The 25,224-nt window shown below is 43.4% G+C and overlaps 1 protein-coding gene across 3 annotated transcripts in view; it reads left to right on the top strand.

Moving 5' to 3' along the window:
* NSD3 (nuclear receptor binding SET domain protein 3) overlaps positions 1 to 22,942 on the top strand; it is a 30,455-nt gene extending 7,513 nt beyond the window's left edge. The window contains exons 3-24 of one of the 3 annotated variants that reach the window (XM_065651553.1): positions 2,046 to 2,114; positions 2,555 to 2,714; positions 3,136 to 3,290; positions 4,089 to 4,592; positions 5,399 to 5,522; positions 7,697 to 7,797; positions 10,053 to 10,098; positions 10,556 to 10,686; positions 11,221 to 11,349; positions 11,825 to 11,951; positions 12,208 to 12,405; positions 12,969 to 13,139; positions 15,696 to 15,845; positions 17,972 to 18,128; positions 18,695 to 18,897; positions 19,366 to 19,478; positions 20,051 to 20,320; positions 20,850 to 20,966; positions 21,158 to 21,299; positions 21,452 to 21,558; positions 21,906 to 22,110; positions 22,482 to 22,942. In XM_065651553.1, coding sequence (XP_065507625.1) covers positions 2,046 to 2,114; positions 2,555 to 2,714; positions 3,136 to 3,290; positions 4,089 to 4,592; positions 5,399 to 5,522; positions 7,697 to 7,797; positions 10,053 to 10,098; positions 10,556 to 10,686; positions 11,221 to 11,349; positions 11,825 to 11,951; positions 12,208 to 12,405; positions 12,969 to 13,139; positions 15,696 to 15,845; positions 17,972 to 18,128; positions 18,695 to 18,897; positions 19,366 to 19,478; positions 20,051 to 20,320; positions 20,850 to 20,966; positions 21,158 to 21,299; positions 21,452 to 21,558; positions 21,906 to 22,110; positions 22,482 to 22,723 — 3,621 coding nt within the window. In that variant the 3' untranslated portion in view covers positions 22,724 to 22,942. Of the gene's footprint in view, positions 1 to 2,045; positions 2,115 to 2,554; positions 2,715 to 3,135; positions 3,291 to 4,088; positions 4,593 to 5,398; positions 5,523 to 7,696; positions 7,798 to 10,052; positions 10,099 to 10,555; positions 10,687 to 11,220; positions 11,350 to 11,824; positions 11,952 to 12,207; positions 12,406 to 12,968; positions 13,140 to 15,695; positions 15,846 to 17,971; positions 18,129 to 18,694; positions 18,898 to 19,365; positions 19,479 to 20,050; positions 20,321 to 20,849; positions 20,967 to 21,157; positions 21,300 to 21,451; positions 21,559 to 21,905; positions 22,111 to 22,481 lie in introns of those variants that run through there. The other 2 variants (XR_010607531.1, XM_065651555.1) reach the window with 2 other exon arrangements.
* Positions 22,943 to 25,224: the final 2,282 nt, after the last annotated feature.

Here is a 25,224-nt window from a genome sequence, read left to right as displayed (position 1 = left end):
CACTTCATTATTTCTGTTTCCTTTTCACTTGCTTATTGCTGGCAACTCTGTGATGCTGGTGTCTGTATTTCTCAGTTTGCGGGAATGGGTGGCGAGGGGGTGCTGTTGTCAGGAATAGGGAAGTCGTCGTGTCCGGCAGGGACAGAAGTCGCCCAGCTCAGGCTGGGCTGTTCGAGTCCGTGCCACAGTTTCCTGGAGGTTCCTGTGGAACCCCTCGGTCCTACCTGGTTTGGGGAAGATTGGGAGATGTGCCCTGTAGGGATCAGGACTCTCACCTGCTATAGCAGGTTCGCATGCTTGATGTGCTGTTGTCGTAATTACTTTTAATGGAAGACATGGGGCTCTGATTCTACTCTTGAAGCTTTAGCTGTGCCTGTCCCTCTGTTTGGCTGGTGTTACTTGGTCATCACGAGAATAAAAATCTCTGTGTCCTGAGCTTTCCCAGATTGAACTAGGACTTTGCTTCTCACCTTCCGAGTTCCGAGTCATATGTGTTGTCCAGAACTCACCAGGAATCTTGGCCTTGCTTTTGTCCTCCTTGTAGCTTCCATTTCCCTTCCAAAAGGTGGTGTTACAATAAAATCTTGCATGTTGTTCACCCTTGTTTCAGACAGCAGATCACTCTGACACAAACAGGATTTTGAGCTGGTGGTTTTCGGTATGAATTCCCCAGTGCAGTCTCAGTTTCATCCTCCCACCGTTTGGCTTTCCACTACGTGATTTCATCTCCATCTAGGTTCATCATGTACCCTTTTGTCATCTTTAGTATTAATGCTATGAGACTTGTAACTTAGACTCATCTTACCAGGAGCAAACGCCACTTGTGGTACAGGCTCAGCTGTTTTACACCCTCAGCGTGGCTGCATGAAGCAGGGTGACGTGCGGTTGTTCCCTCCGCGCGACACTCTAAGCTCTGTGGAAACTCAGTGGCTGTAGGGGGATGTTCATACCTGAAATGCTGATTTGAAATGAAAGTGTTACAAAAACATCGTTGGGCTTTCAGCTCTGAACGCTTGTTTTAAGACTGAGTTCCACAAACTTGCGGTAGCTAAAGAGAGGCAGGAGTCATTGCCGGGCATGCCGCTGGACCAGGAGGAATGACTTCTGCCCAGCAAGTACTAGTGTGGTCAGTCTTAAATGATCGTTTTCTACGGACAGCTCTAAATGAGCTACTGACCTTAATTGTTCTAAATGATGTTTATGTGTGTGTTTCCTAGTCTCTCTGAGCTGAAGAAGCATGCAATATTGACTAACGTGGGGTCTTTGTTTTAAATGTACTAGGTATAATTTGGATTAACAGCGTTATAAGTTTCTCACTGCATGTGTCCAACTCCCTTTTTTGCTGCTCTTTTGCTCCTTTGACCAACGGCTTTTCCCATAGTAAGATGTCTGGTCTCTGTGTTGTGAGCTTGCTCCTGACCCACCTCTCCCCTTCTCCCGGCCCCCCCAGTGGTGCTGGTGGCTCCGGGTCGGTGTGGATCCTGCTGGCAGAGCCAGAACAGCCCGTGCCTCAGCCTGCCCTGCCAACCGCGGCCTTCACGATGGCTTTTGATCCTCCAAATATGTTTGTCAACTATATGCAATTTAACACCAATTTTAAAATTTTCATACTGTATATTTAATATTATTTTAGTAGTGTAGTTATATATTGGTGTACAGTGAGACTCATCACATTACTGTGGATATCCTTCACGTCATCTTCTCTGTTTCTTTGAAGCTGGATATTAATTTAGTGGAAGGATATTTGGGTTTACTGTCCCTGAGTGGACGTTCTTCTATCACCCGTCACAGGAGAACATTGTTGTATGTAGGTGTGATGGTAATGGAAATAGTGTAGGGAAAAAAGGTATTTTTTGGTTGTTACGCTACCGTGTTTTGAACTGGGCATAAGGAGCCCTCATATTCATATTTTCTGGGTTCATGATTGCCTTTCTGTGAATTATTTTTTCTCCCTGGTTTCAATATTATGCTTGTTTGTTTTACTGTCCCCTTACCTTGTTTGTGTTTGTTTTCCTTTTTTCTCTTCATTCTTCCCTGTTTCCTAGAGACCAAGTGAGGGGCTTAGCGTGGTATCAGAAAGACCAAGAGAAGATACAGTGGTGGAGGAAACCCCGGTTAGTACACAGACTAATTAACACTTTTGGAACTTCTAGTGTGTTACTATTTTTGGACTAATTGTTACATGGATCCTTTGTCACATAAATCAGTTGCTATTTCTCTGAAATCATTACTGCATCAAAACATCTCTCATCCTATTTATTGCTTTATTTTATCCCTAAAGCGAGGTTCTTAGTTAACTTATGAAGCAGAAACTTTTTTGGGGTGTTGGTGGAGGTGGTTGTTGCGTGTCTTGGTTTGTCAGTGAGTATATTGTGTAAATCCCAGCCGTGTGTAGCTCCTTCATGTCGTATTTCAAAGAAATGTTTATCTCCTGTTAGATTATCAAACATCAGGGATACTCAAAAGAAGAACAACAAGTCCCTGTGGATAGCGTGCGCATCTCTGAGTGCACTAAATTGCCTTTTGTGGCTTTAAACTTGCGTTTTCTTTGTAGGTCCAGCAGTTCTTGCCTTCTCTTCCAACACAAGTCACCCATGACATCAAGTTTCAGGTTGGCGATCTGGTCTGGTCCAAGGTGGGAACGTATCCGTGGTGGCCTTGCATGGTTTCATGTGACCCACAGCTTGATGTTCATACCAAAATTAATACAAGAGGTAAGGGAGGAAGATCTTCGCCAGAATATATCAAGTGTTTATAGTTGTTCCTTTATGAAGAATATCTTGGAACTCCATTTGAAGGATGAATTCTGCTTGCGTGTGTGCTAACCAGGGCTATTCCTGAAATGTATAAAACTAATGCTTATTAAATTACCTCTGCAGATGAGCCTGTGCAAACTGGGCTCCCGCTTTTCTCAAGTCAGTGTATTTATGAGGACACTGATAGGTGTGAGGGTGTTCCGTGTGGGCAAGGTGTACTTATCTGGACTGTTCTCAATCTAAGCCCATCTTATTTCTGAACTTAAGCGAGGTATTTCCACCTGCAGGAACTGAACTGAACAATGTGGAGGAGGAAAGCGTAAGCTAAACCAGCAGAGTGTTACCAATAAAACTGCTGACTAGAACTTTTCGTTTTCAGGTGCCCGTGAATACCACGTTCAGTTTTTCAGCAACCAGCCGGAGCGGGCGTGGGTGCACGAGAAGCGGGTTCGGGAGTACAAGGGACACAAACAGTATGAGCAGTTACTGGCTGAGGCTGCTAAGCAAGCCAGCAACCACTCTGAGAAACAGAAGGTATGACGGGCACTGATTGCGTAGAGGGTTACCCACAGCGCCTGTGGAAGCAAAACTGTCGTGGGGCAGTTCGGAAACACTGCAGTACTTTGCCCTGGAAAGGGCTGTCTGCATTTCACTGGTAAAAGTGCTTTTCATAAAGATACTTAAAGTGTTTCCGTACTCTTTTGACTTTTGTGCGAAAAGGCTGAACTCCACGTTGTTGATTCCTCCTGATGGTAGTCATTCTGGGCACTGGAGAGAATTTTACATCTGGATTAGAATATTGAATAAAAATGGTGCCTGGGTGTTCACTACTAACCTGTTCTTTGGAAAATACGGTTTTTAAAAGACACTCTTCCAGCCCCTGATACTAGTGGATGTGTTCTTTTCCCTTGTTTTATTGGAAAGGAAGTGTTAGCCACAGGAATTCCTTACTGGGTAAATGGACTACTTCAGTCAATATTTATGCTAATCAAAATATTTATGTGGAGGGAAAAGAGTGTTTATAGGAAAGTAAAGGGGATTTAAACTAGGATTAATTCTGTTTCTCATAACAGAATAACCGGCCTGAATATTGCCTCTGCTTGTCTTTACCGAAATGTAACTCGGGGCAGATGCTTTTAATTGTGATGGTGGTATGATCCTGTTTGTACTCTGATCAGGAGATTCACTATCCACCTCTCAAAAATACCCTGTAAATGGAGAGCAAACTTAAATCTGCTGCCTGAGAGATTTAAAGAACCTCAGGATTGCATTTTAAGTGCTATACGTGGCAAAATCTTCAGTGTAATTAGCTGCTTGTCTTTGTTCCTTAAGATTCGCAAACCAAGGCCACAAAGAGAGCGTGCTCAGTGGGACATTGGTATTGCTCATGCTGAGAAAGCGTTGAAAATGACTCGGGAAGAAAGGATAGAACAGTACACCTTCATTTATATAGACAAAGAGCCAGAGGAGGTTTTGTCAAAAGCCAAAAAGACTGCTGCTTCTAAATCAGAGACCAAGAAGAACCGGCGACCGAAGCCAGCGTCGAACGCCCAGCCAGAACACGGCAGCGTGACAGCGGCATCGCCTTCCAGTGCTGAGGTGCGAAGACAAAGCCAACGGAGGCAGTCGAGTGTGGAAGAAGAGGAGCCACCTCCCGTGAAAATCGCATGGAAAACAGCTGCAGCTAGGAAATCCTTACCAGCTTCAATAACCATGCACAACCTGGATCTTCAAAAATGTAACATGTCTCCGGTTGTTAAAATTGAACAGGTTTTTGCCCTTCAGAATGCTGCCGGGGATGGAAAACTCATCGATCAGTTTGTTTATTCCACTAAGGTATGTACTTTGCATAGTGACTCCTCTTCTGTTCGGAAGTTTTCCCAAGTCTGTCTTACTGTGGAGCTCGAATTTGTGTCCACCAGGGTTTCACAAAACGGTTTACATTGAATTTTTCCAATGAAAGGATCAAAACACAAGTGTGAGAACAGAATCTTTTAGTGCACTGAACTCTTAATTTCAGTGCATCCAGCAGTCTCAGTCACTAACCATTTTGACTGGTGGCAGAGGAGCTCCCCACAGATGGTCACACTTTTGCTCATAACACATTCAGAGTATTAAAGCTGCTCACTCTCAGCTTTCTAATTGAAATAATCCAGAAATTCTCTGTACATCTCAAAATCAATGGGTTTGTGGGAAACAGATGAGATGACAAAACTGTTAATAATGCATGAAAAAGTACTAACTCCATTTTGTGTAACAGACTTTTACAATGAGTTCTGCCTCCTGGCTTCCTTCAGGTGCACGGCAGCTTCTCACAGGCAGTGTAAGGAAAAGGTTTAGGACTATTTCTCTGCCTCCTTCTTCTGCCTCTCTACCTGGAGGGTATTTATTTCATCCTAAGCATTAGAGAGAAGGTAACGTTTAGAGAAGTCACTGGAATTTTTTTTTCACTTGTGTATAACGGGAGACTGAGAGGGATGGAAAGTTCTGCAAGGAAGCAGTTCAGCAGTAGAGACCTTCGTGTGTACGTGGTGCGCTGAAGAGCGCTGGATGTTGCTGTTGTGAGACGTAGGAGTAGATCAATAGGCCTGTTAGCAGCACATGCATCAATAGATTAAGAGAATCTTCTTTTTCTTTTTAAGGGAGTTGGTAACAAAACAGAAATAAGCGTCAAAGGACAAGACAAACTTAATTCTTCATCAAATCAGAGAAATGAAAAAGCAGCGGTGCAAAATGTGTCCTCTCCTGAAACAACAGGGTCAACAGGTAGGCAGAGTCGCAGAATCCTTGGCTGAACTTTTCCTTTGGTGAAAGGATGGAGGTTCCTGAAAAGAGACAGTTTTGAATCATCCTAAACTAAGCGCTTTTCGAGTTCCTCCAGTCCCTATAGTGACTTCTGTTTTTCAACCACAGGTTTTGTACAGGCCATGTGAAATCCATAAACTGCTGCGTGTTTGTTGCTGTGTTTGTAACCATGTCCTTGCTATAGTCTCAGATATACTTAGTTTTACATTGGGTATGTAAAAGTAAGTTGTAGGCTGCAGCAGAACACCTTGATTATCTCTCACAGTAGGATGTAGAAATGCTTATGGTATTGAAACAAAAAAAATGGAAGACATTGCAGTGTACATGCTAAAGGCCCTCTTTCCTTCTTGAGAAAAAAAAATCTCATAATGTTGCCAAGTGTCACTTCCGCTTTAACTATCAGTCTGGTTATTTCTCTCTTTACAAGTGTGAAATAAATGAGATTCCAGGTCAGACGGCTCAGTGGTTAACGTAGATGGGATCACTGTCCTCTGCAAACATACTTCGGTTTCTGTACTTGTCTAGTTTTTAGGTAGGCTTCTTTTTCTATATGTGGTTTTCTGGACTGTATTTGGGGACTTTACAGCACTGGCTCATTCTCCGGATGTTCTGGTGTGACCGGGGTTTCCTCTGGCGCTGTCGACAGTGCTGCTTCTTTCCAGTTTTAGTTGCTGTAGCTGCTTCAGGCTTTTCAAACAGTTGCCACTTGAATTGCCTTGCAGCGGGAGAGGTGATCACTGGTTTGTTTTTCTGAGCTGGGAACTAAAGGCTTCACCTTCACAATGGCTCTTCAGGCACTGGGGTTGAGAATTCTGAGCCTCTCTTTTTTCGTTTTCTTAGGTTTTTTGGATACGTAAAACTCCACCTGATAACACCCTATAGAGTGTATGAGCTTTCGTTCTGTATACACTCCAAACAGTCACTTTCAAAGCCATTTCCAAAGTCCAGACAGTTACTGGTCCCCTCTCTTGGAACATAACTGTGAAGTCTTTTTTTCAGATTTAAGGTCACCAGAACTTCAGAATACCTTTACGGTAAAGTATTTTACAGAATGGCTCTGGGATTCCTTATTAATCACCTGCAGTTAGATATGCAGAGTTCCATAATGCCAGGAAAAGAATTCTGTAACTTGAGATCTCGTAATGAGAGAACAACGGTGAGAATTCCTAGTGCCTGTGGTGTCCAGGTGCAGCTGCAAGGGACTGACCTGGCCAGCAGTGAGGTGGATTGCTGGGCTGAGATCCGTCCTGAACCTTGGGATCAAAATATGCGTGAAGACGCGATGGGAGCATTGTAGAGGTGACGCGGTGGGTCTCTGTACAAAGCCTGTGCTTGGTTTCGGAAGTTGCACATGGTGGTCAGTGTTGCGTACGTGTTTTTCAGTGTGCCCTTTTTGCAGTTTCTGCAGCATAGAAAGGTCTTCGGAACCTTAGTTGTCAAAAAGCAGTAGCTCCTACTTCATCTGTTGGAATGTCATCATAACCTTCATTAACCTGAGTTTGTTTTCCTTGGTAAGATTTTCACAAGCTTGTTTTTTGCTTTCGTTAATTATAACAACACATCACGGTTCCTGCTTCTGTTTGTGCGGAGTTGTTCTTCACCTCTGGGAACGCTCAGCTGAGGCTCAGGTTTGGCACAGCGTGGCTCTTGCCCCTGGGTTGTGTCGGTTTTGAGCAGGGGCTGCTCCCCACAGAGCTGACGGTCGGAGCGAGAACCTGGAAGCTGCGGTTTGTGTCTGAAATTTCTAGCTTGTTTTAGTTCAAGAAGTTGATGGTGGATACCTTCCCATAAACACCAAAGATATGGACTATTTGGTTAAAAATAACCTAAAGTGAAGACTCTGCTTGAGAGCTGTGTTACGAAAATCCGTTCGCACTAAACTGGTTTCCAGCTTTTTGTTTTGCTCTGTAATTGGTGTCTTGTCCTGAAGCTGATCTCTCCATCTGTGGAACCAGAACATGTCTGCAACCGCAGCACCAGTTGGCAAAGAGCTTGGAACTGAATTTAAAAATAAAACATTCAAAAGAGGAAAAAGTCTTGGTTTTGTTACTCGATCTGTTGATTTGGTGTTGAACATCTTGCTGTACCTCCAAAAAAGAAGGAATCGTATAATGGAAACCTTTTTCCTTCTTCAGGTTCTGTAGAAAAGAAGCAACAGAGAAGATCGATTCGAACCCGCTCAGAGTCTGAGAAATCCACTGAAGTTGTGCCAAAGAAGAAGATCAAAAAGGAGCAGGTTGGCTTCCTCCATGTAGAGAGTTAAAATATATTGTATTCATAAATGTTGTGGCTTACATTGGTGCCTTTTTATTTTTCTCCGTTTTTCCCCCTCGGGTTTCGTTTTGGACTATCCTGAAATCCCCTGTCAGTCCCGTTGCTGTGACTCTGCTGCTGGCACCTTCTCAGTGTCAGGCGGTGGAGAACGGGAGCTCGGTGACGCACGACTGCTAACGAACCTGCCTCGTTTACCCTGAGATTTCTGTTCTCAGCAAAATGATCTTGTTTCACTAATTTCTATTTGATGGAATTGCCACCAGGTTCCTTCCTTTCGCTCTTGATTTAGCTGCTGGTTTGTATTGAGGTTTTGTTTTTCAAATGAAGTTAGACTGATTAATCTGACCACTTTTGAAAATGGACTTTAAGAATGATTTAATTTAAAGATGAAAAGTCAGACCTTTATGTTGGCAGACATCAGCGAAGCAGATCTTCTGGGATATGTGTTATTTTTTTCCTTAAGTAGATCTAACATGTACAGGGCATTCCTTTAATCTGGATGTCAGACAGACAAATGTTGTTGCTTTAAAAAAATTATTAAAAATTCTGCATGGAAATGAGTAGGAAAGTTCAGTGGATGAACATTAATATTAAAAACCGAATACACTTTTTAACAAGTTTGTCGAAGTTGTTGGTTCTTTTCCTTGCATGGTTGATTTTTCCCCTTCAAGGGCCTCTCCACTTGAACCCTGAGAATTTTATATCAAATGTTTCATAGTATAGCTTTTACTAGTGAGAATTTTTTAAACGGGACAGTCAGGCTAAAGATTTATATGGGAAGGGAAAAATGTTTTTATCTCTTTCATTTTAATTTATTATTTGCCCTTTACACTGTATTTTGCACTTCATTCACTTCAGAGGTTGGAAGTGAACCCAGTTGCAGGGTTTTTTTCCATATTTTTGTTTTGATGCCGTGGCATTTACATCTGTGTTGAGCAGAAGGATGCTCGAATGCTGGAAGGTTTCTTGCTGACACGTTAAAGCAACTTAAATCTTGGGTGTAAGATACCTGGCGTGGTCCCTCACACCTCTTGTCAAGAGGTCTTGCAGCCTCCTTATTTTCAAATGAGTTATTTTATGTTTGTAAATGTTTCGTAATTTAACAAAGGTATAAGAACCAACAATATGAACTTCATGGATCCCAGTTAGCTTTGCGTGTATATTATTGAGCTGACTAAGACTATGAACATTAAAGTGCTTTTCTCAGGAAAAGTATATGACTAAAAATTAAACACACATGCACTGTAATGTGCATAATCTTGAATGTATTAAGTTATATTAAAAACAAATCTTACTAACTTCTTACAATTATGCAACAATATTTGTTACCCCAAGTCAAGTTTTCTTGCAACTGATTCCCAAATTAGTCTGCACCAACTTGGTATAAAATTATAACTGGAACGAGTATAATTAATGGGAAAAACAAAATGTTAATGCTACTGTTACAGTGACTAGTGGAGAAATAAAAGTGATTGTTTAGATTTTATATTTGTATTACAAAATGTATCCTATACAAATCCTTCTGTTGTATGTTTTTACCTATTGTACAACAAAATAAAATATTTTTTAAAAAAATTATAGAATAATCCTTAAATATTTACTAAATGTGTTTCTACATGCATATGTAACCACATTGTAAAGAAATAACTTGTAATTCTTAACCTTAAAACCAGGATTTTAGGCAACAGCTTCCTTCTGTAATTACTGTGCAGTCGCCAAATTCTCAGGTGTTCCGTGGACTCTGGCAGAGCAGTTTCTAAACGCGCCTCCCGCTGTAGGACGGAGATCTTGGGCGGCATGTGCCGTGGTGTTTGCCGCGGCGTTTGCCGTGTGCCGTGGTGTTTGCCGCGGCGTTTGCTGTGCCGTGTGCCCCGGCCGTGCAGAGCCCCGCAAGCAGCGCAGCCCCGCGCCTTGCAGGGCCCTGCACAGTGACAGGCCCCGGGAGCTGCTGCAGACACGGCCGGGGGTTTGCAGAGGCAGCGGGGTTTGCTGGACACGCACAGAGCTGCCCGGCCGTGGGGCGACGGGAAGGGCCGTGGGGGGCTCTGGGGTGCAGTGTAGGCAGCCAGGGCTGAACCCCGTGGGCAGGGGCTGGTGTGAGGGGTGACAGCCCGCGGCTGATGCAGGGATGCTAATCGCTTACACTGAAATGTTTGCTTTTTGATGCTAGGGAGAAGTTTCCTCTGGTTTTAACTGTGGCTTTTCCTATTCAAACAGGTTGAAATGGTCCCCCTGACAGCAGTGAAGACAGGATTGCAGAAAGGTGAGTTACATCAAAAATAAACTTTAAAGTTCCTGGCTCATCACATCAGGTTTTCCGTCTTTGTTAACTGCAGAGGTCCTAACACTTTCTTGTGATGAGCATGATAGATGCTGATCTTGATTTCTGTTGTGAGGGTTTTCTGGGTTTTGTTCTTGTTGGTTTGTGCATTGCTAGTTGGAGAGAGAGTGTTGGTTAACGTGCTGTGAGCACATCATGCAGGTCCTTCTGGACACTTCTTAATCAAAAAAAAGCCTTTACTGAGCCACATTTTAAAGATGAATGCTGAAGGGGTAATAAGTGTTTCAGGGAGAATTAAACTAGTGTCAAAGTTGCAAACTGGAAGTTAAGTCTAGCAAATAAAGTACAGGTTTAGGCTGTCTCTCATCTTTCTTTTTCCTTTATTAAGCAAAAAAGTCGAGAACATATATTAAAACTAATTTTAGTATGTTGTGTTAAGGTGCCAGCGAGATTTCAGATTCCTGTAAACCTTTGAAGAAAAGGAGTCGTGCCTCAACTGATGTAGAACTGACAAGCTCAGCTTACAGAGATACATCTGACTCCGACTCAAGAGGACTTAATGATTTACAGGTAAAGGCATATTGTTTAATCTGTCAGTATAACAGGCTTTTCAGTTGTATATTGCTACGTGAACACTGTCTTTGCTACAAATTTCCTGTCTTTGTCTAAAAAATAAAGCCTCATCTTTTTCTTTCTTATCTTCTCCATTGCTATAAAAAAATATATGACCTTTCCTTACAGATTTTCCTACTTCTTTTTCTGGCAAAACATTGGTTTAGATCAGTGACTCGATTTGCTTTGTAGAAGTTGTTAGATTCATTGGGAATTGGGAGATGCCACTGTATTTTGGTGTAAAATTGAGAGGTATCTGGAAAAAGCAAAATAGGTATCTTTATGGTTTTTTGCTTGTACAGGTAAAAAATACTTCAAGAAGGCAGCATTCCTTGTATCAGTGTCATGAAGTTCAGCAGCTTTCAAGGACCTTTATATCTCTTGACATATCGAGTGATCTTTGAATGGGTGTTGACTTAACTGTTCTTTTCAGAATGTGGTTGTCCTTTGAAAGTGTCTGGTTTGAGTGCCTTGGATTTTTCTTCTTTGTAGGGTAGTTTCGGAAAACGTTCAGACAGCCCGTCAGCTGCTGCTGATGCCGATGCTTCCGATGTGCAGTCGGTGGACTCCAGTTTATCCAGGAGAGGAACTGGAACGAATAAAAAGGACACCGTTTGTCAGGTACATGATGGGACTGTACAGAATTAAATACTGAAGATGTATTTTCTGTTCCTGTTACTTTGAGCTGACAGACTCTTCAGATTACACTACTTTGTTTTAACCATTCAACATCTCAGGTAAAATTCATGGCTTTTAGGAGTTTTGATGCTCTGGAAATGATTCATCAGCCCTCCTGCATGCCAGAAAGTGGTATCTAATCCATACCTGCTAGCATAAGTAGAAAAATTAGAAGCCATTTTCTGCTCCATCCAGAGATTTCAGATGGTCTTTCAGGATAGAGAAGAAAGTGAATTTTCCAGTGTTTTGGGGAGAAAATTTATTATCCTTAGTTCAGAGACTCAGGTCTGCCACAGGACGCAGGCCAGTTCTGCAGAGATTTCAGCCAGATCCTGTTCCTCGTTAACATCTGGTGGTCGTTTGCACTGCAGCGTGTCCAGTGCCCCCTGTTCTCTGACCAGCCGTCTGTCTGTTTAAGATCTGCGAGAGCTCTGGCGAGTCCCTGGTGTCCTGCGAGGGCGAGTGCTGCAGCGTCTTCCACCTGGAGTGTCTCGGCCTGAAGTCACTGCCCGATGAGAAGTTCATCTGCGCCGAGTGTAAAAAGGGTGAGTGCGTTCCAGGGTCTGAAAGCTGGGGAGGGATCTCCCGCTGTGCTGAGGAGCCGTTTTCGGGTCAGAACACACTGAGGTGGGAAGTTCCCAGGTTTTGGGGATGGGTTTGGGTTACTCCATTGCTTTTTTAACCTCTGCAGTCTGATTCTCCTTTTCCACCTAGAAAGTACCTGCTTCATAATTCTTTTAAGGTCTGTGCCTCAGAGAATTAGCCGTTACAGTTGGGCTTCCTTATTCCCTCTTTTACCAGGAGAACACACGTGCTTTTCCTGCAAACTTCCTGGCAAAGATGTGAAGCGCTGCTCCGTCAGCACATGCGGCAAGTTCTACCACGAGGCCTGTGTTCGCAAGTTCTCCACGGCCCTGTTCGAGTCGCGAGGATTCCGCTGCCCGCAGCACTGCTGCACCGCCTGCTCCATGGACAAGGACATCCATAAAGCAAGCAAAGGTGAGAGCAGAGCGGGGGGAGCTCAAATCACAGCAACAATGAATAGAACCACACCCTCTGAAACGCAGTGTGCAGCAAGGAGCGAGGGTTTCCTTCTTAAGGAGGTCATTAACTGAAATCTGTGGTGGGTGGGAGAACAGCAGCCTGAGACCACTCGGCATACGTGGATCCACGACGCCTGAGTTGCCTGTTGTTGCTGGGTTTAATGGGAGCCAAGGGTTAGGAGTGCAAGGCCAAGGAATGTGTTTTGTAAAAGACAGTTGGTAGTGTCTTTAGAACAATTATTTTTCAAGGAAAAAATAATCCATTTAGAAATTAACCAAAATATTTAAACAAAACAAATAGACTCTAGAATGATTTAAAACATATGTTTTTCCTTAACAGAGTTTTAAAGTAAAAGTTAAGAGTTAACTTTTGTGAAACCTTTTTTTATTTGAAGATGTAAACTTTTTTTTTTAAAATCTACTACTCTGGAATGAAACCCAGCCTTGCGTCCGTGTTGGTGTCTCTGCCACTCGCTGGCTCCAGGGTGACCGGTGCATTTCTGTGTTTCTGTCGCACAGGTCGCATGGTGAGGTGTTTGCGATGTCCCGTTGCCTTCCACTCAGGAGACGGCTGCATCGCCGCGGGGAGCTTGTTTGTGTCATCCCACATCCTCATCTGTAGTAACCATTCCAAAAGGAGTCACTCCTCATCAGCTGTAAATGTAGGCTTTTGTTTCGTTTGTGCAAGAGGTGAGCACGCTTGGTTTTTCCCCAGTTTTATAGTTCTATGGTCACTTGTGCAGTTTAGTGATAAAAATCATGTATTTTGTAAAGAAAAACTCCCTTAGGACTCTCCAAGATTTAACTTCCTGAGATTATTTTTATTTTTTGGTCAACAGTTCTGATGAGAGTTCCACTTGCTGTTTTGGTGGGTAGTATTTGATATTCAGGCACAGCAATAGGTACTCGGAAGGGCTACTTGTGCTGCCAGTAGGAAAAAGTGGGTGCTGAGCCCCCAGTTCCAGCCCTTGCAGACTGACAGTGGATGCTATGGTGTTATTCACTGGCTCACAGACTTAAAACTGTTTACATTTTTAAGGCTAAAAGGTAGGATTTACTCATCAGCTATAAAAAAATCATTCAAATTTATAACTACCATCACATTTGAGAACTTTGAAAGAAAAAATTTACAATACCATATAAACAAGTTTCATGCTGGGATTTTCCATATGCAAAAGTTATCCTTTTTTTTCCTTTTTTTTTTTTTTCCTTTTTTTTTCCTTTTTTTCCCACTTGTTACTTGATATTTTTATGGCTCTTAAGTCACTAGTGTTCTGCCACATTGCAGGTTGAAAAGTTCTAGTGTGTCAGTTGCTTTAGTCACACAATGCAAAAATATCATTATTCTGTCAGATTAATCAAAGTGACCGAGGTGTTTGAATAACAAATCTGTATCTTACACAGCATTTCAGAAGTTTATGCTGGCTATATTCTTTTCAGCAGCTTTGAAAGTCACTAATAAGGAAGTGAAAATGAGATAAATCCTGAAGTTATTTGTTTTCACTTGTGTTTATTCAGTTGGAGGTTTAGTTTCGGAAAGATTGCCTTGAACTTGGAAGAGCAAAGTGGTAATTGAAGACCTTTGAATAGGAAAGATGGTGCCAGAATAATTTCCTTTCTGCCTCTCTCCTTTCTTCCCCTTTTCCTCATTTCCAAGTAATTTAGGAGAATCATTAAAAATAATTTTAGTGGTATTTAGAGCGGTCCATAGTATTTTCAGCACTTTGGTTTTCTGGTTTTTGTCTCAGTCGTCCAGAGTCAGTGTAGTACCAGGATCAGATACAGGTTTAGGACAGAAGAGTTTCTCTGGATCTTCCATGGTTTGAATGACAGAGTAGAAATGTCTCTTGGCAAGGTCGTAGAAAAACCTACTCTAGAAAATTTTCATGCTTTTTTTTTGCCATTTGACATTGTTTTAGTAATTCTGTTTATACGTGCATCTGGCTTCATCAGAGATGGAACTCCAGAAGTCTGTATTTTCTTCTGGCAATATATGTAACCTCTGAACCCCGGCAGACAGAATTTCCTCTCCTGTATATTCACTGGGTCTTAGTTATGAGAGCTGGACATGTTCCAAACTGCTACCGCTGACCGAATCCTCTGTATTTTACAGAAATTACGTACTTGTTCTTCTAGACAATGGTTGTGGGGCTTGTTTCTATGTGCGTAGCTGGGCTCCGGTCCCGTGTGCTGCCCCGAGGAGAGACTGGGCAGGGTTACGTTTAGCAAACCCTGACTGGGCTGATGTGAGTCCTGTCTGTGGTGTGGGACGGAGGGGAGCACAGGAGCGCCCAGAGCACCACGCGGGACGGAACGCGCTGGAAATACGTGGGTGTCTGTATGTGAGAATGGTTCCTTAATGAGTTTTAGTTGATAGCAGCGCTCAGTTCTGCCCGTGTCCCACCGGGACTTGGTGGCGGCCTCGGGAGCTGCTCTGCGGGTCAGAGCTGCCCTGCTCTCCCCTGAGTTAGTGGCCAAACGCTGCCGGGCGGTAGACACGGGGTCTCACCTGGGCTGCCCGGCTCTGCGGAGCAACCAGAAAAAGCTCTTCCTGGTGGAGGACAGAGAAATGCAAACACATTGTTTGAAATAAATGCATCCAGGAGAGCAGAGCACTTGGCTGCTCCACAGGGATTAATTCGGTAGCCGTGGGAGGGCAGGGCTGGCGGAGCTTTGCTTAAAAGCACGGTCTTGGGCAGAACTTTGTCGTTCTTACAGAATCGCTGTCCCCCCTTGTTATTTTTTTTTTCCAACACGATTATAAAGGCAGAACACTTTCCTCCGTAAGATCTTAGGCGTCTGGCAGGTGGGGCTGAGAGTTCTCGTGCGAACGTCTGCGTTGTCAGTTTGTACCCAGCTGACAGTGGCCGTGTCCCCAGCTCCCATCAGCAGCTTTGTTCAGTCGGGAGGGGAGGGCGGGTCACACAGATACACAATTGGTTGCTTTTCTTGTGCTTTCCTGTAAATGCACAGATTAAGAGTAAAAGCACAATTGCAATTCCACTTACAAGCAGCTTATTCCTCATAGGTTTGTCTGGTTACATTTCAATTTAGTCTTTCAAACACATAACCTCCTTCTTAGCAAAGAAACTCTGTCAGACCTTTCTTTTTCTTCATTTTCTTTATTTTTTTTTTCATTCACACGTAAATGCATTAGAGATGTTCATTTGATTTATTTTATTTTCTCCTTTATGGAATCATGGGTAGTTTCATTGCAACTCATCTCTTTCTGTTTGTTTCGTATAGGGCTGGTAGTGCAGGACCATTCAGACCCCCTGTTCAGTTCATATGCCTATAAGTCCCACTACCTACTGAATGAATCAAATCGTGCTGAGTTGATGAAATTACCTATGATTCCTCCTCCTTCGTCAGCTTCCAAAAAGAAATGTGAGAAAGGTAACCAAAATAGTTTCTTTCTCTTTAATTTACTTTTGCTTTTTCTGTTATTTCTCTCTCTCTAAATCAAACAAGAAATGTCTGCTTGTCAAGCACCACTTACTGCTTCTCAGTTAACTTCACTCATTGATTATTGTGAGCGTGTGTTCATGTTGTTGGCAATTATTTTTATTACAAAAGGGCTTAAAATAATTACTATCTCTAAATTCTCCTTGAAGAGGTAAATCAGTGTGTATCTGGCCAGGCTAGTCCAGCCCCAGGGAAGCTGTTTCCCTGGCAATGTGAAGCGGTGGCAAGTCGAGCTTGATATTGTAGTTCAGGACTGACCAGGATGATGCAAAACAGCTTCTTAAATGGATTTTACAGGTGAAGAAGGGGGAGTGTTGTGCTGGAGGTGTTCAGGGAGCTCCCGCGGAGCCTGGGAGGAGAAGGGACGTTTCAGGTGGGGGCGGGTGGCTCCAGCGGGGTCCAGAGCGGAGGGCCGCGGGTTTTGTCTGTGAACGTGTCCGTCAGTCCTGGGACCCCCGTGCTGCCCCCACAAACCCCGCAGCGCATTGGGAGCCACTCGGAAACCTGCCGGGAGACAGGACGGTGTCCGGCAATGCTCAGATGGGATGTCTTATTCCCACAGAAATCTGATTTCCCGAGAGCGGTCAGAAACGCTGCTCAGTTAACCGTTCTAAAGTGAGGTTGTTTTGAACGTTGCTGGATTGGTGGCTTTCAGTAGTTCCTGTGATTCCTGAAAACAACAATTATTTTGAGCCCTCTCCTTAGCTTGAGCGATATCTTACTAATGCATCCTGAGAGCAAAGTGTGGGGTTTTTTTCTTGCTTAGCACTGAAAGTTGTGTGTTTGGTTTTGTTTTATTTTTGCATCTCTTGGCATTTTACCATGTTGGATAATGTTTCAGTAATTTACACTGGGTCTGTATTTCCTCTGAAATAACATTTGCAAAAAAATACTTTTGAAGTTGAAATTTTATTATGGGTTTGGGGAGCTCTGGAAAATCCATATGTTTGCATTTGACTGTCTTTAGCAGAGGAAATACAGTATTGGTCATGCAACTGATTTGTTAAAGGAATGCTTGTGACATGCAACAATCTATTCGTGCAATGGCATTTTGAAAGTCTATAGGTGGACAAGATTTTCTGATAGTGTTTGAAAGTTGCTATTAGCACTTCTTTTGATATTGTGCTTGAAAATTGCTTTAAGTACTCTCAAGTCTCTCCTAGATTTTTCCATCTGGGACACAAAAACTTGTTAATTTTTTAAAAATATACATCTATAAAAAATGTATACGTATTTTACATACTTACATATTTAAATATTACAGTACGTGTGATGTGTCCAGTGTTATTGCATGAGCCGCTTTGTTTGCTGAGGGCGGCTCAGAGATGTGCTGGGCTCTCCACATTTAATCCATCTGCCAAAATACAAGCCAGCCAAAACAACTTTTGCCCAAATAAGTGTGAACTTCAGAAACCGATGTTAACTGCTGCTCAAAGATTTTCTAGGTGCGCAAAAGGAACTTTTGGGATGGGGCCAACTTCAGTGGTGTCTCATTGTGCATTATGCACTGTGCTCATACCGGTAAAGTTCTTTTTGTGGAACAGACAGACTTACTACAATTCTTCTATAACATCCTTGGTGCAGAAAAGCATTGATCGACCTATAGGCTGCGGGGATTTGTGATGCACGCTGACTGATTGCTGGGGGATTTGGTCACAACAATGTTGATTGAAAAAAGGTTTTGTAAAATGTGGGGTTTGATCGTTGTTTTGGCCGTCAGCACAGAAACCGCAGCTGACAGCACCGCTTTCAGGTGCGCTGCTTCCTTTGGGAACCTTCTCCTGCCCACTTACCTCATGGTCAAAAAGTACTTTGCTGTTTTTTTGTGCGTCTTTGCTGCAGTTCAGTCACAACTTGCACGTTAGATGACTGCACTGCACAGCCTTTTTTAACCAACATTGTGAAGTTTGACTTGATCCCTTTCCCATTCTTTTTCCGATTTCTCCTGTGAGGCAGACGGGAGCGCAGGGTGGGTGATTTACAGTGGGCGTCAGCTGCTGTGCCCAAGGGGAAGCGAATCCTTATTGTATAAACCAAGCAGGTTTCTTTGTTTGAAGGTGGGAAACTGCTGTGCTGCGAGTCCTGCCCAGCGTCCTTCCACCCCGAGTGTCTCAGCATTGACATGCCCGAGGGATGCTGGAATTGCAATGACTGTAAAGCTGGCAAGAAGCTGCGTTACAAGCAGATCGTTTGGGTCAAGCTTGGGAATTACAGGCAAGTTGGCTATTTTGGGATTTTCATGCTTTGGGTGTTTTTGATGTCCTACAGAATTATAGGAAGGTAACACAAAGCAGCTCAGTCTTTGTAAACAAGAACTAGAAATACAATAATTCATCTTTTTTTGCATCAGGCATTGATGTCAACCTTTCAATTCAATTCTCCTGCTTTTTCCAGGCAATGACGGATACTTGATTTTGCTTACATCGCTCTGTAGAGCGTAATAGCGATACGGAAAATGAGGGGCTGTCTCACAGACCCAAGATGTTCTAGCTTGTGTTTGCTGTTAGGCACCTACGAGCGTTTATAGGGATCTTACGAGTCTGCTCTTGTGCCACGTATGTTCTTAGAAGGCTTTTCCAGAATCTGGAATAAGAACTTTTGTCACGTTTTGCGTCGTGCTTTGCGAGTATTGCTAAAGGGAGCCTGGACTGTGTAAGGAAGGAGTTCGTTTCTTTAAGAAGGGAAAACTGGCTTTTATTTCTCAGCCCTCTTAGCCAGACTCACAATTTAAGGCTATAGCTCAAGGGACTTACATTCTTCTGTTTTTTTCCTACTTTCAGGTGGTGGCCAGCAGAGATCTGCAATCCCAGGTCTGTGCCTCTCAACATACAGGGCCTCAAACATGATATCGGGGACTTCCCAGTATTTTTCTTTGGTTCACATGACTACTATTGGGTACACCAGGGCAGAGTTTTCCCTTATGTTGAAGGAGATAAAAGCTTTGCTGAGGGGCAAACTAGTATTAACAAGACCTTCAAGAAAGGTAAAACCAAACAAAGTTTATAGTGGTTTATGACAAAAATTCCACGTGTTTGTGTCTCCATCACCACTTAACCTGCATGGGAATATTATGTGACTAGTGTTCTGTGTTCACGTAGAATTGCAAACATTGTTTAGATCCCTTGACCGCAGCTAAAAATACATTTATTTAAGTGCCTACTCATTGTGTATTGTTGTGGGCAAGTTCAATTCTTCCACAAACTGGGAAATGTTAAGACGGAGCTTGGGCTCTGCTGCATGGGATCGTTGTTCAGTATCTTCATACCTACTGAAAACTACCTGATGATAGATTCATGATATACTGCAATAACTCATCTTTACCTTGTGTTGTTGTTTATAGAGTTCTATTCATAGCTTTTTAAACAAATAAAGCAATTAAATGTGTACTTGTATGTATGTGATTAACAGCAGCCAATGCTGATTGCTTTCTATTTTGAACTCCCTTGCACAGCACTTGAAGAAGCAGCAAAGCGCTTCCAGGAGCTGAAAGCACAAAGAGAAAGCAAAGAGGCATTAGAAATTGAAAGGAATTCAAGGAAACCTCCACCGTACAAACACATTAAAGTGAGTTGGCTTCTTTCTTTTCCTGTTTTTATTCTGTGCATTGGTAAGCTACTTATTTAAACCAGTATTTGCAACAATTCAAGTTTAAGGAAATTCAAATAAATCATTTTGCTGTTCTTTTCAAGAATCTTTTGTTCTCTCTTAGAATACCATAAAAGATTATTTTAGCAGAGCATTTGTGAAGGAGAGTTAACACTTGAAGAACAGCTTTACCTGAGCTAGAATTTTGCTGGTTGCAAGCTCATGTTGTGTGTCTTTAGATACATGCTGGCTCTTATGACTTCCTAAGTTTTGTGGATGTTGAACTCGATATTGGTTGGAAACCCGACTGCTTGTGCTGCTGCAGCTGCAGAGTCTGACCTTGCCAGCAATTTTGGACACGCAGGGCTTGATGTTGCCTCTTTCATGTCTTTAGTTGCAGTTGGAAGAAATCCCAGTGAGGTACTTGATAATGTAATCATTATTTTCCTGCCTTATCATGTCAGCTGATGATTGACCTTCGATAGAGCCGTTGCGTTTGTGTTCTTTGTGCATCACCATCTTCATTTATTCCTTTTTGCTTTGTCCCGCAGTCCAACAAGGTGATTGGGAAGGTTCAGATCCAGGTGGCGGACCTGTCGGAGATCCCCCGCTGTAACTGCAAACCCTCGGACGAGAACCCCTGCGGGCTGGAGTCCGAGTGTCTCAACAGGATGCTGCAGTACGAGTGTCACCCGCAGGTGTGCCCGGCCGGGGAGCGCTGCCAGAACCAGTGCTTCACCAAGAGACTCTACCCCGACGCCGAAATCATCAAAACTGAGCGGCGTGGCTGGGGCCTCCGCACTAAAAGGAGCATTAAGAAGGTAGATACTGCAAAGGACAAAGGTGGTGGTGGCCATCAGTGTGGGTTTATGTGAAAACTCTGCAACTCCGTACTTCAAGCAAACACATACAAAAATTTCAGCACTTGCAAGTAAATGCTTTGTGCTGAAAAGATGGAACTTCTGTAGGTGAAGCAGTAAGGGTGGAGGCAGCTGAGCCATTTTGACAGAAGCGTCTTAACCATGACACTTGCAGAAGAAAAGCCAGTTGGGGGGACTGCGGATGTGTGAGCGCGGTGGGGGGAAGGAGCGCACATACGTTTCCCCATGGCCTGCTGGGCAGAAAGGGAAAGAGCGGCCTGGGAAAAAGGCGTCTGAGTGACGGGTTCTTTCCCTAAACGAAGCCATTAAAGACAACGAAATCTTGGAAGGCTGGCAAAATAGGTCTCAGTGCTTTTTGTGATGATTAGAGTATATTTTTATGGGGAATGCTTTTTCTATGCTGCTTCCTTTATCATCATAAGAAGCCACAAACATGGATTTCTTACTTTTGTTTTCCTTTACTTTTCAGGGTGAATTTGTGAATGAATATGTTGGTGAGCTAATTGATGAAGAAGAGTGCAGGCTGCGGATCAAACGTGCGCATGAAAACAGTGTAACCAATTTTTATATGTTAACTGTAACAAAGGTAAATACAATGTATTTTATATATTCAGACATTTTTTCATAAAACTAACTCTGCAGGGAAAACTTACCACTTTTAACTAATTTAAAATAAGTGTATTTTTTGCTGCCTTAGCCATTAGTCATCACTTGTTGGCAGGAACCCTTTTTTGTTTGGTAAGCACTAAATGTGTGTTTTGTCTTTTTTATTTAAAGGACCGGATAATAGATGCTGGCCCGAAGGGGAATTATTCTCGGTTTATGAACCATAGTTGTAATCCAAACTGTGAAACACAGAAATGGACAGTGAATGGTGACATTAGAGTTGGACTGTTTGCTCTTTGTGATATTCCTGCAGGTAAAAATATGGACCTGCTTTCTGTGTGTACTTTTGTCTAGAAATGGCTGAGTTCCTAATTTGGCTAGGGTTTTTCTCATGCTCATGAAATATCATTGTCACAAGCCTGTCTTAGTGTCTGTGTTGCTGAATTGTTTTTCTTCAAATTTTAGGGATGGAGCTAACATTCAATTATAATTTGGATTGCCTGGGCAATGGTAGGACCGAATGTCACTGCGGAGCAGAAAATTGCAGTGGTTTCCTAGGAGTGCGTCCCAAGGTATGTGGATGAAAATGAAAGCTTCTCTTCCCAAATCCAGGGATCTAGTGAGAGCAGGGCAAAGAGAGGGTTCTGCTCTATTTAACTTTTGACTTCAGTCTATGGAACACTTTCCTTGAAAGGCTGTAAAGATTTTACAGTTATGAACTGTAGTGCTGTCGTGTCTAGGGTGAAGTTAATTCAAATACATGCAAATAGGCATTTCTAGCTTTTATAGCTTACAAACTTTTTGGAGTGGATTTAATTTAAGCCTAGTTCATGCAAATAATAACCCAAAGACAATTAATTTAATTTTAATGCAAGAGGTCTATAAAGTGACTGTATGCTGTGATCTTTATCATTACCAGTCAGCATGTGCAACTGCAAATGAAGAGAAGATGAAGAATGCAAAATTAAAGCAGAAGAAACGGAAAATCAAAGCAGAACAGAAGCAGATGCATGAAGACAACTGTTTCCAGTGCGGGGACGGGGGAGAACTGGTCATGTGTGACAAAAAGGACTGTCCCAAAGCGTACCACCTCCTATGCCTTAACCTGACTCAACCACCTTTTGGTAAGAGCGATGGCGTGGTGTCCTGTTCACCTTTTCCTTCCTTGCAAGAGTGTTTGAGCTGACCTGCAGTGTTTATTGGCAGTAAATGCAGCATATCTGCTTTTGCAATGCCACCCGTTTTTAGAAATACAGCAGGTGGCAGTGTTCCTAAATGAGAACCAATGGCCAGAGAGGCACTGGAATAATTTTTAATGTTCTTGTTGCATCTCTTTCTCGGATCAAATTTCCTCCTCTTGCTTTGTTTGAAATACAAGCTTCATATCTGAACTTCCTTTGCGTTCATCTGAACGTGCAGTGAGGGTCAAGGGCCAGTGCTGTCCCTGAAATGCACTAATTTGAGCTTCCCATCTCTCTTCCCCTCCCGCTCCCAGGAAAGTGGGAATGTCCGTGGCACCAGTGCGATGTGTGCAGCAGCCCCGCAGCCGCGTTCTGCGAGTTCTGCCCTCGCTCCTTCTGCAGAGAGCACGAGAAGGGAGCGCTGGCAGCCTCGGCGCTGGACGGCCGGCTCTGCTGCTCTGCGCACGACCCCAAGGCTCCCGTGGCACCCGAGTACTGGAGCAAGATCAAGTGCAAATTGGAACCACAGAATCCTGCGGAGGAAGCAAAGGAGTGAATTTGGTTAAGAACAGATGAGGGAGGGGAGAAACGAGGCAAACAGGCGATGAACTTGAAGAGACTGCTACGCCACATTCAGTCTTTGTCATCGGAGCCGTCGTGTGTGAACTGGGAACGGGACCATTTAATCTTAGCAAGCAGAAACAGGCAGTGGTGTTTGGTTTTTATTGTTTGGTCTTTCTTTTACCCTTGAATGTGCTACAGCAGCTCTTACTGTTGGATACCAGAAACGTCTTGGCCTTCAAAGCAAAACGTAGACCTTTTGACAGTGAAAAGAATATTCTGTTTAAAATAATGTTCTTTGAGTGTAGAAAGCAAAGCATAGCAACATATTTATTTATTTAATTTTTAAAGGGTGTTGAAGATCTGGTTTTGATCAGTCAACGTGTCTTTAAAAACAAAATAGCAAAGCCAACATAACTTTTTTGTCTAGTTTACAAAAGAATAAAGCCTCCTCACGCTGTGTAACACTGAGATGCCACAAAGGCAGGTGTGACCCCGAAATGCCTCCATTCCAGTACTTGTTGTTAGAGGCATTTTGAGAAGGTAGGTTATATGTCACGTCAACTTACGAATATTATTGTAAAGCTTTTCCTGTGAGAAATCAGGTGTATAACTTTTTGGGAGGGCTTGTAAGATGAGATCTAGCGTTGGTTGAGGAGGGAACAAATCATGATTCCTTATGGAGAGCTCTAGTCGGTGTTTGCAGAGAGGTGGATGTTCAGAAAAAGCTCAATTGCACAGTGGTCGTTTCTTTATCCCGCCTAACTTGGAAAACCTTCGCAGTTAGGAGAGCTGCTCACTTCTGAGGTCTTAACCCTGCCCGCGGGAGCTCTGCGCTGACCGGTGCAGCTGGAGGATCTTTCTGAGTTTGTCACCTGCCAGGTCTGCGCTGGTTTTAAGGCAGTTAGGTTAGTGCGATTCTTTATTGCCACCTTCTCAGGCTCCCGTCAGCTTCAAAGAAGATTGGAGCGCTTAAGGAATCTGACCCATGTGCATGTTTATTTTGATTGGATGTTTGGGCATTTTTGCCGAGATCTCCTGATTTTAATCCTCTGTGTTAATGGAGATAAGAGAAGTCTCAGCGCTTCTCAGTGAACAGGGTATTTTCTGTCTGGGTCACGGGCCATATCGCCAGCTTGAGCCTCAGGAGACAGTTCTGTCTCAGATTCGCTCTGTCGATCGGCAGAGGGACGGGCTCCTTCACTGAGGCTTTTGCAGTGGTTTAGGTGGCTCCTGCTCCAGATTTTCCTTTGCAAACCTCCTCCATTTCTTTGGCAAGGAGCCTGGGGGGGGCTGGTTTCCCTGGGCTGGCATTAGTCTGTGGCAAATCTTCTCCCCGTCCCCCAGACTGACAGAGCGCTGTGCACCCCCCGCTGTGCTTACAGTGTCCTTTCCACTCAGATCCTGTGTTAGCTAGCTTTTTGCTAATGGGTGCTGGAAATAATCCTGAACGAAAAGAATTAATATCAAGGGTTGCTGTAATCTGGCTAAAATAAGCCTCTGAATTAAGGATTAAGAACCGCATCTCTGGAAAACTGCCTCCATCAGCCTACAGGAACGCGGTGACTTCTCAGTTCCAGAAAACAGGCTGGAAAAGTGCGTGTGGGATTCTAGAGCATGTCTGGCCTCGAGCTGGTGTCCTTCTGGTCCTCAAATTCACATACAGGGGGAGTTTTTGTGTGTGTGCAATTGTAAAGTTCCAACATACACTACAGTGTCCTGCAGCAGCCACTGTGCCCTCGAGCTGTGCCGGCCGTGCGCGTCCGCAGGCGCTTCCACGGGCGTCTGGGGTCTCAGCACTTCATCTCCTGGTCCGTACTGCAGCCAGTGTCTGAAACACTACTCTTGCTTGAAAGCAGTGCTATATTTTGGTATTTTTTACGAAAGAAATTTACAAATAGGATTTTATTTTTCTTAACATTTTGTGTGATAAATGTCTCTTTTTAAGATCTTACTGGGGGTCTTTAACCTTTTCAGAAATTCCAAACACAGCTCTTGCTATAGCGTCTGTAAGGCCCGATGCATTTACTTTATATTAGTTACTAGGCTTGGTCACGTTCAAATGATTTAGAGCATTCTGAATGTTGCAAACAGGCGATCGTGGGAGTGCACGTACACGCTTCCTCCATCCATGTCCGTGGGGACTCGCTGCTGGGCGGACGTGGTTTGGCAGCATCGGGACACCCTCCGACCGGCCATGGCCAAACGAGACGCCGCTGGGACGTTGCAGAACGCGGGAATGTTCACAGAAGGCTTAAAAACTTGTAAAACGCTGTGAATTGAGGCTGCTGCTACTCCTGTGCCGTGCCACTTGGTGTCTTTGTTTGCAAACTTCTTGCAGGTGCTCCTTTTTTTTCCACCAAAATAGGTTAATAACAGCCAACAGCTGGGCCTGGACTTGAAAGGGAAAATAGGAGATTGGTTTTTAAGTTTGTACAAGTTCTGAACAAAACGTCTGAACTGGATTTCACGCTATCGGAGAGAAGGTGAATCTTT

The sequence above is a fragment of the Caloenas nicobarica genome, chromosome 25, assembly GCF_036013445.1.
Source record: "Caloenas nicobarica isolate bCalNic1 chromosome 25, bCalNic1.hap1, whole genome shotgun sequence".
In the NCBI taxonomy this organism is placed as follows: Eukaryota; Metazoa; Chordata; class Aves; order Columbiformes; family Columbidae; genus Caloenas; species Caloenas nicobarica.
The sequence above is the reverse complement of the archived record's forward strand: the minus strand, read 5'-3'. Positions and strand labels throughout refer to the sequence as shown.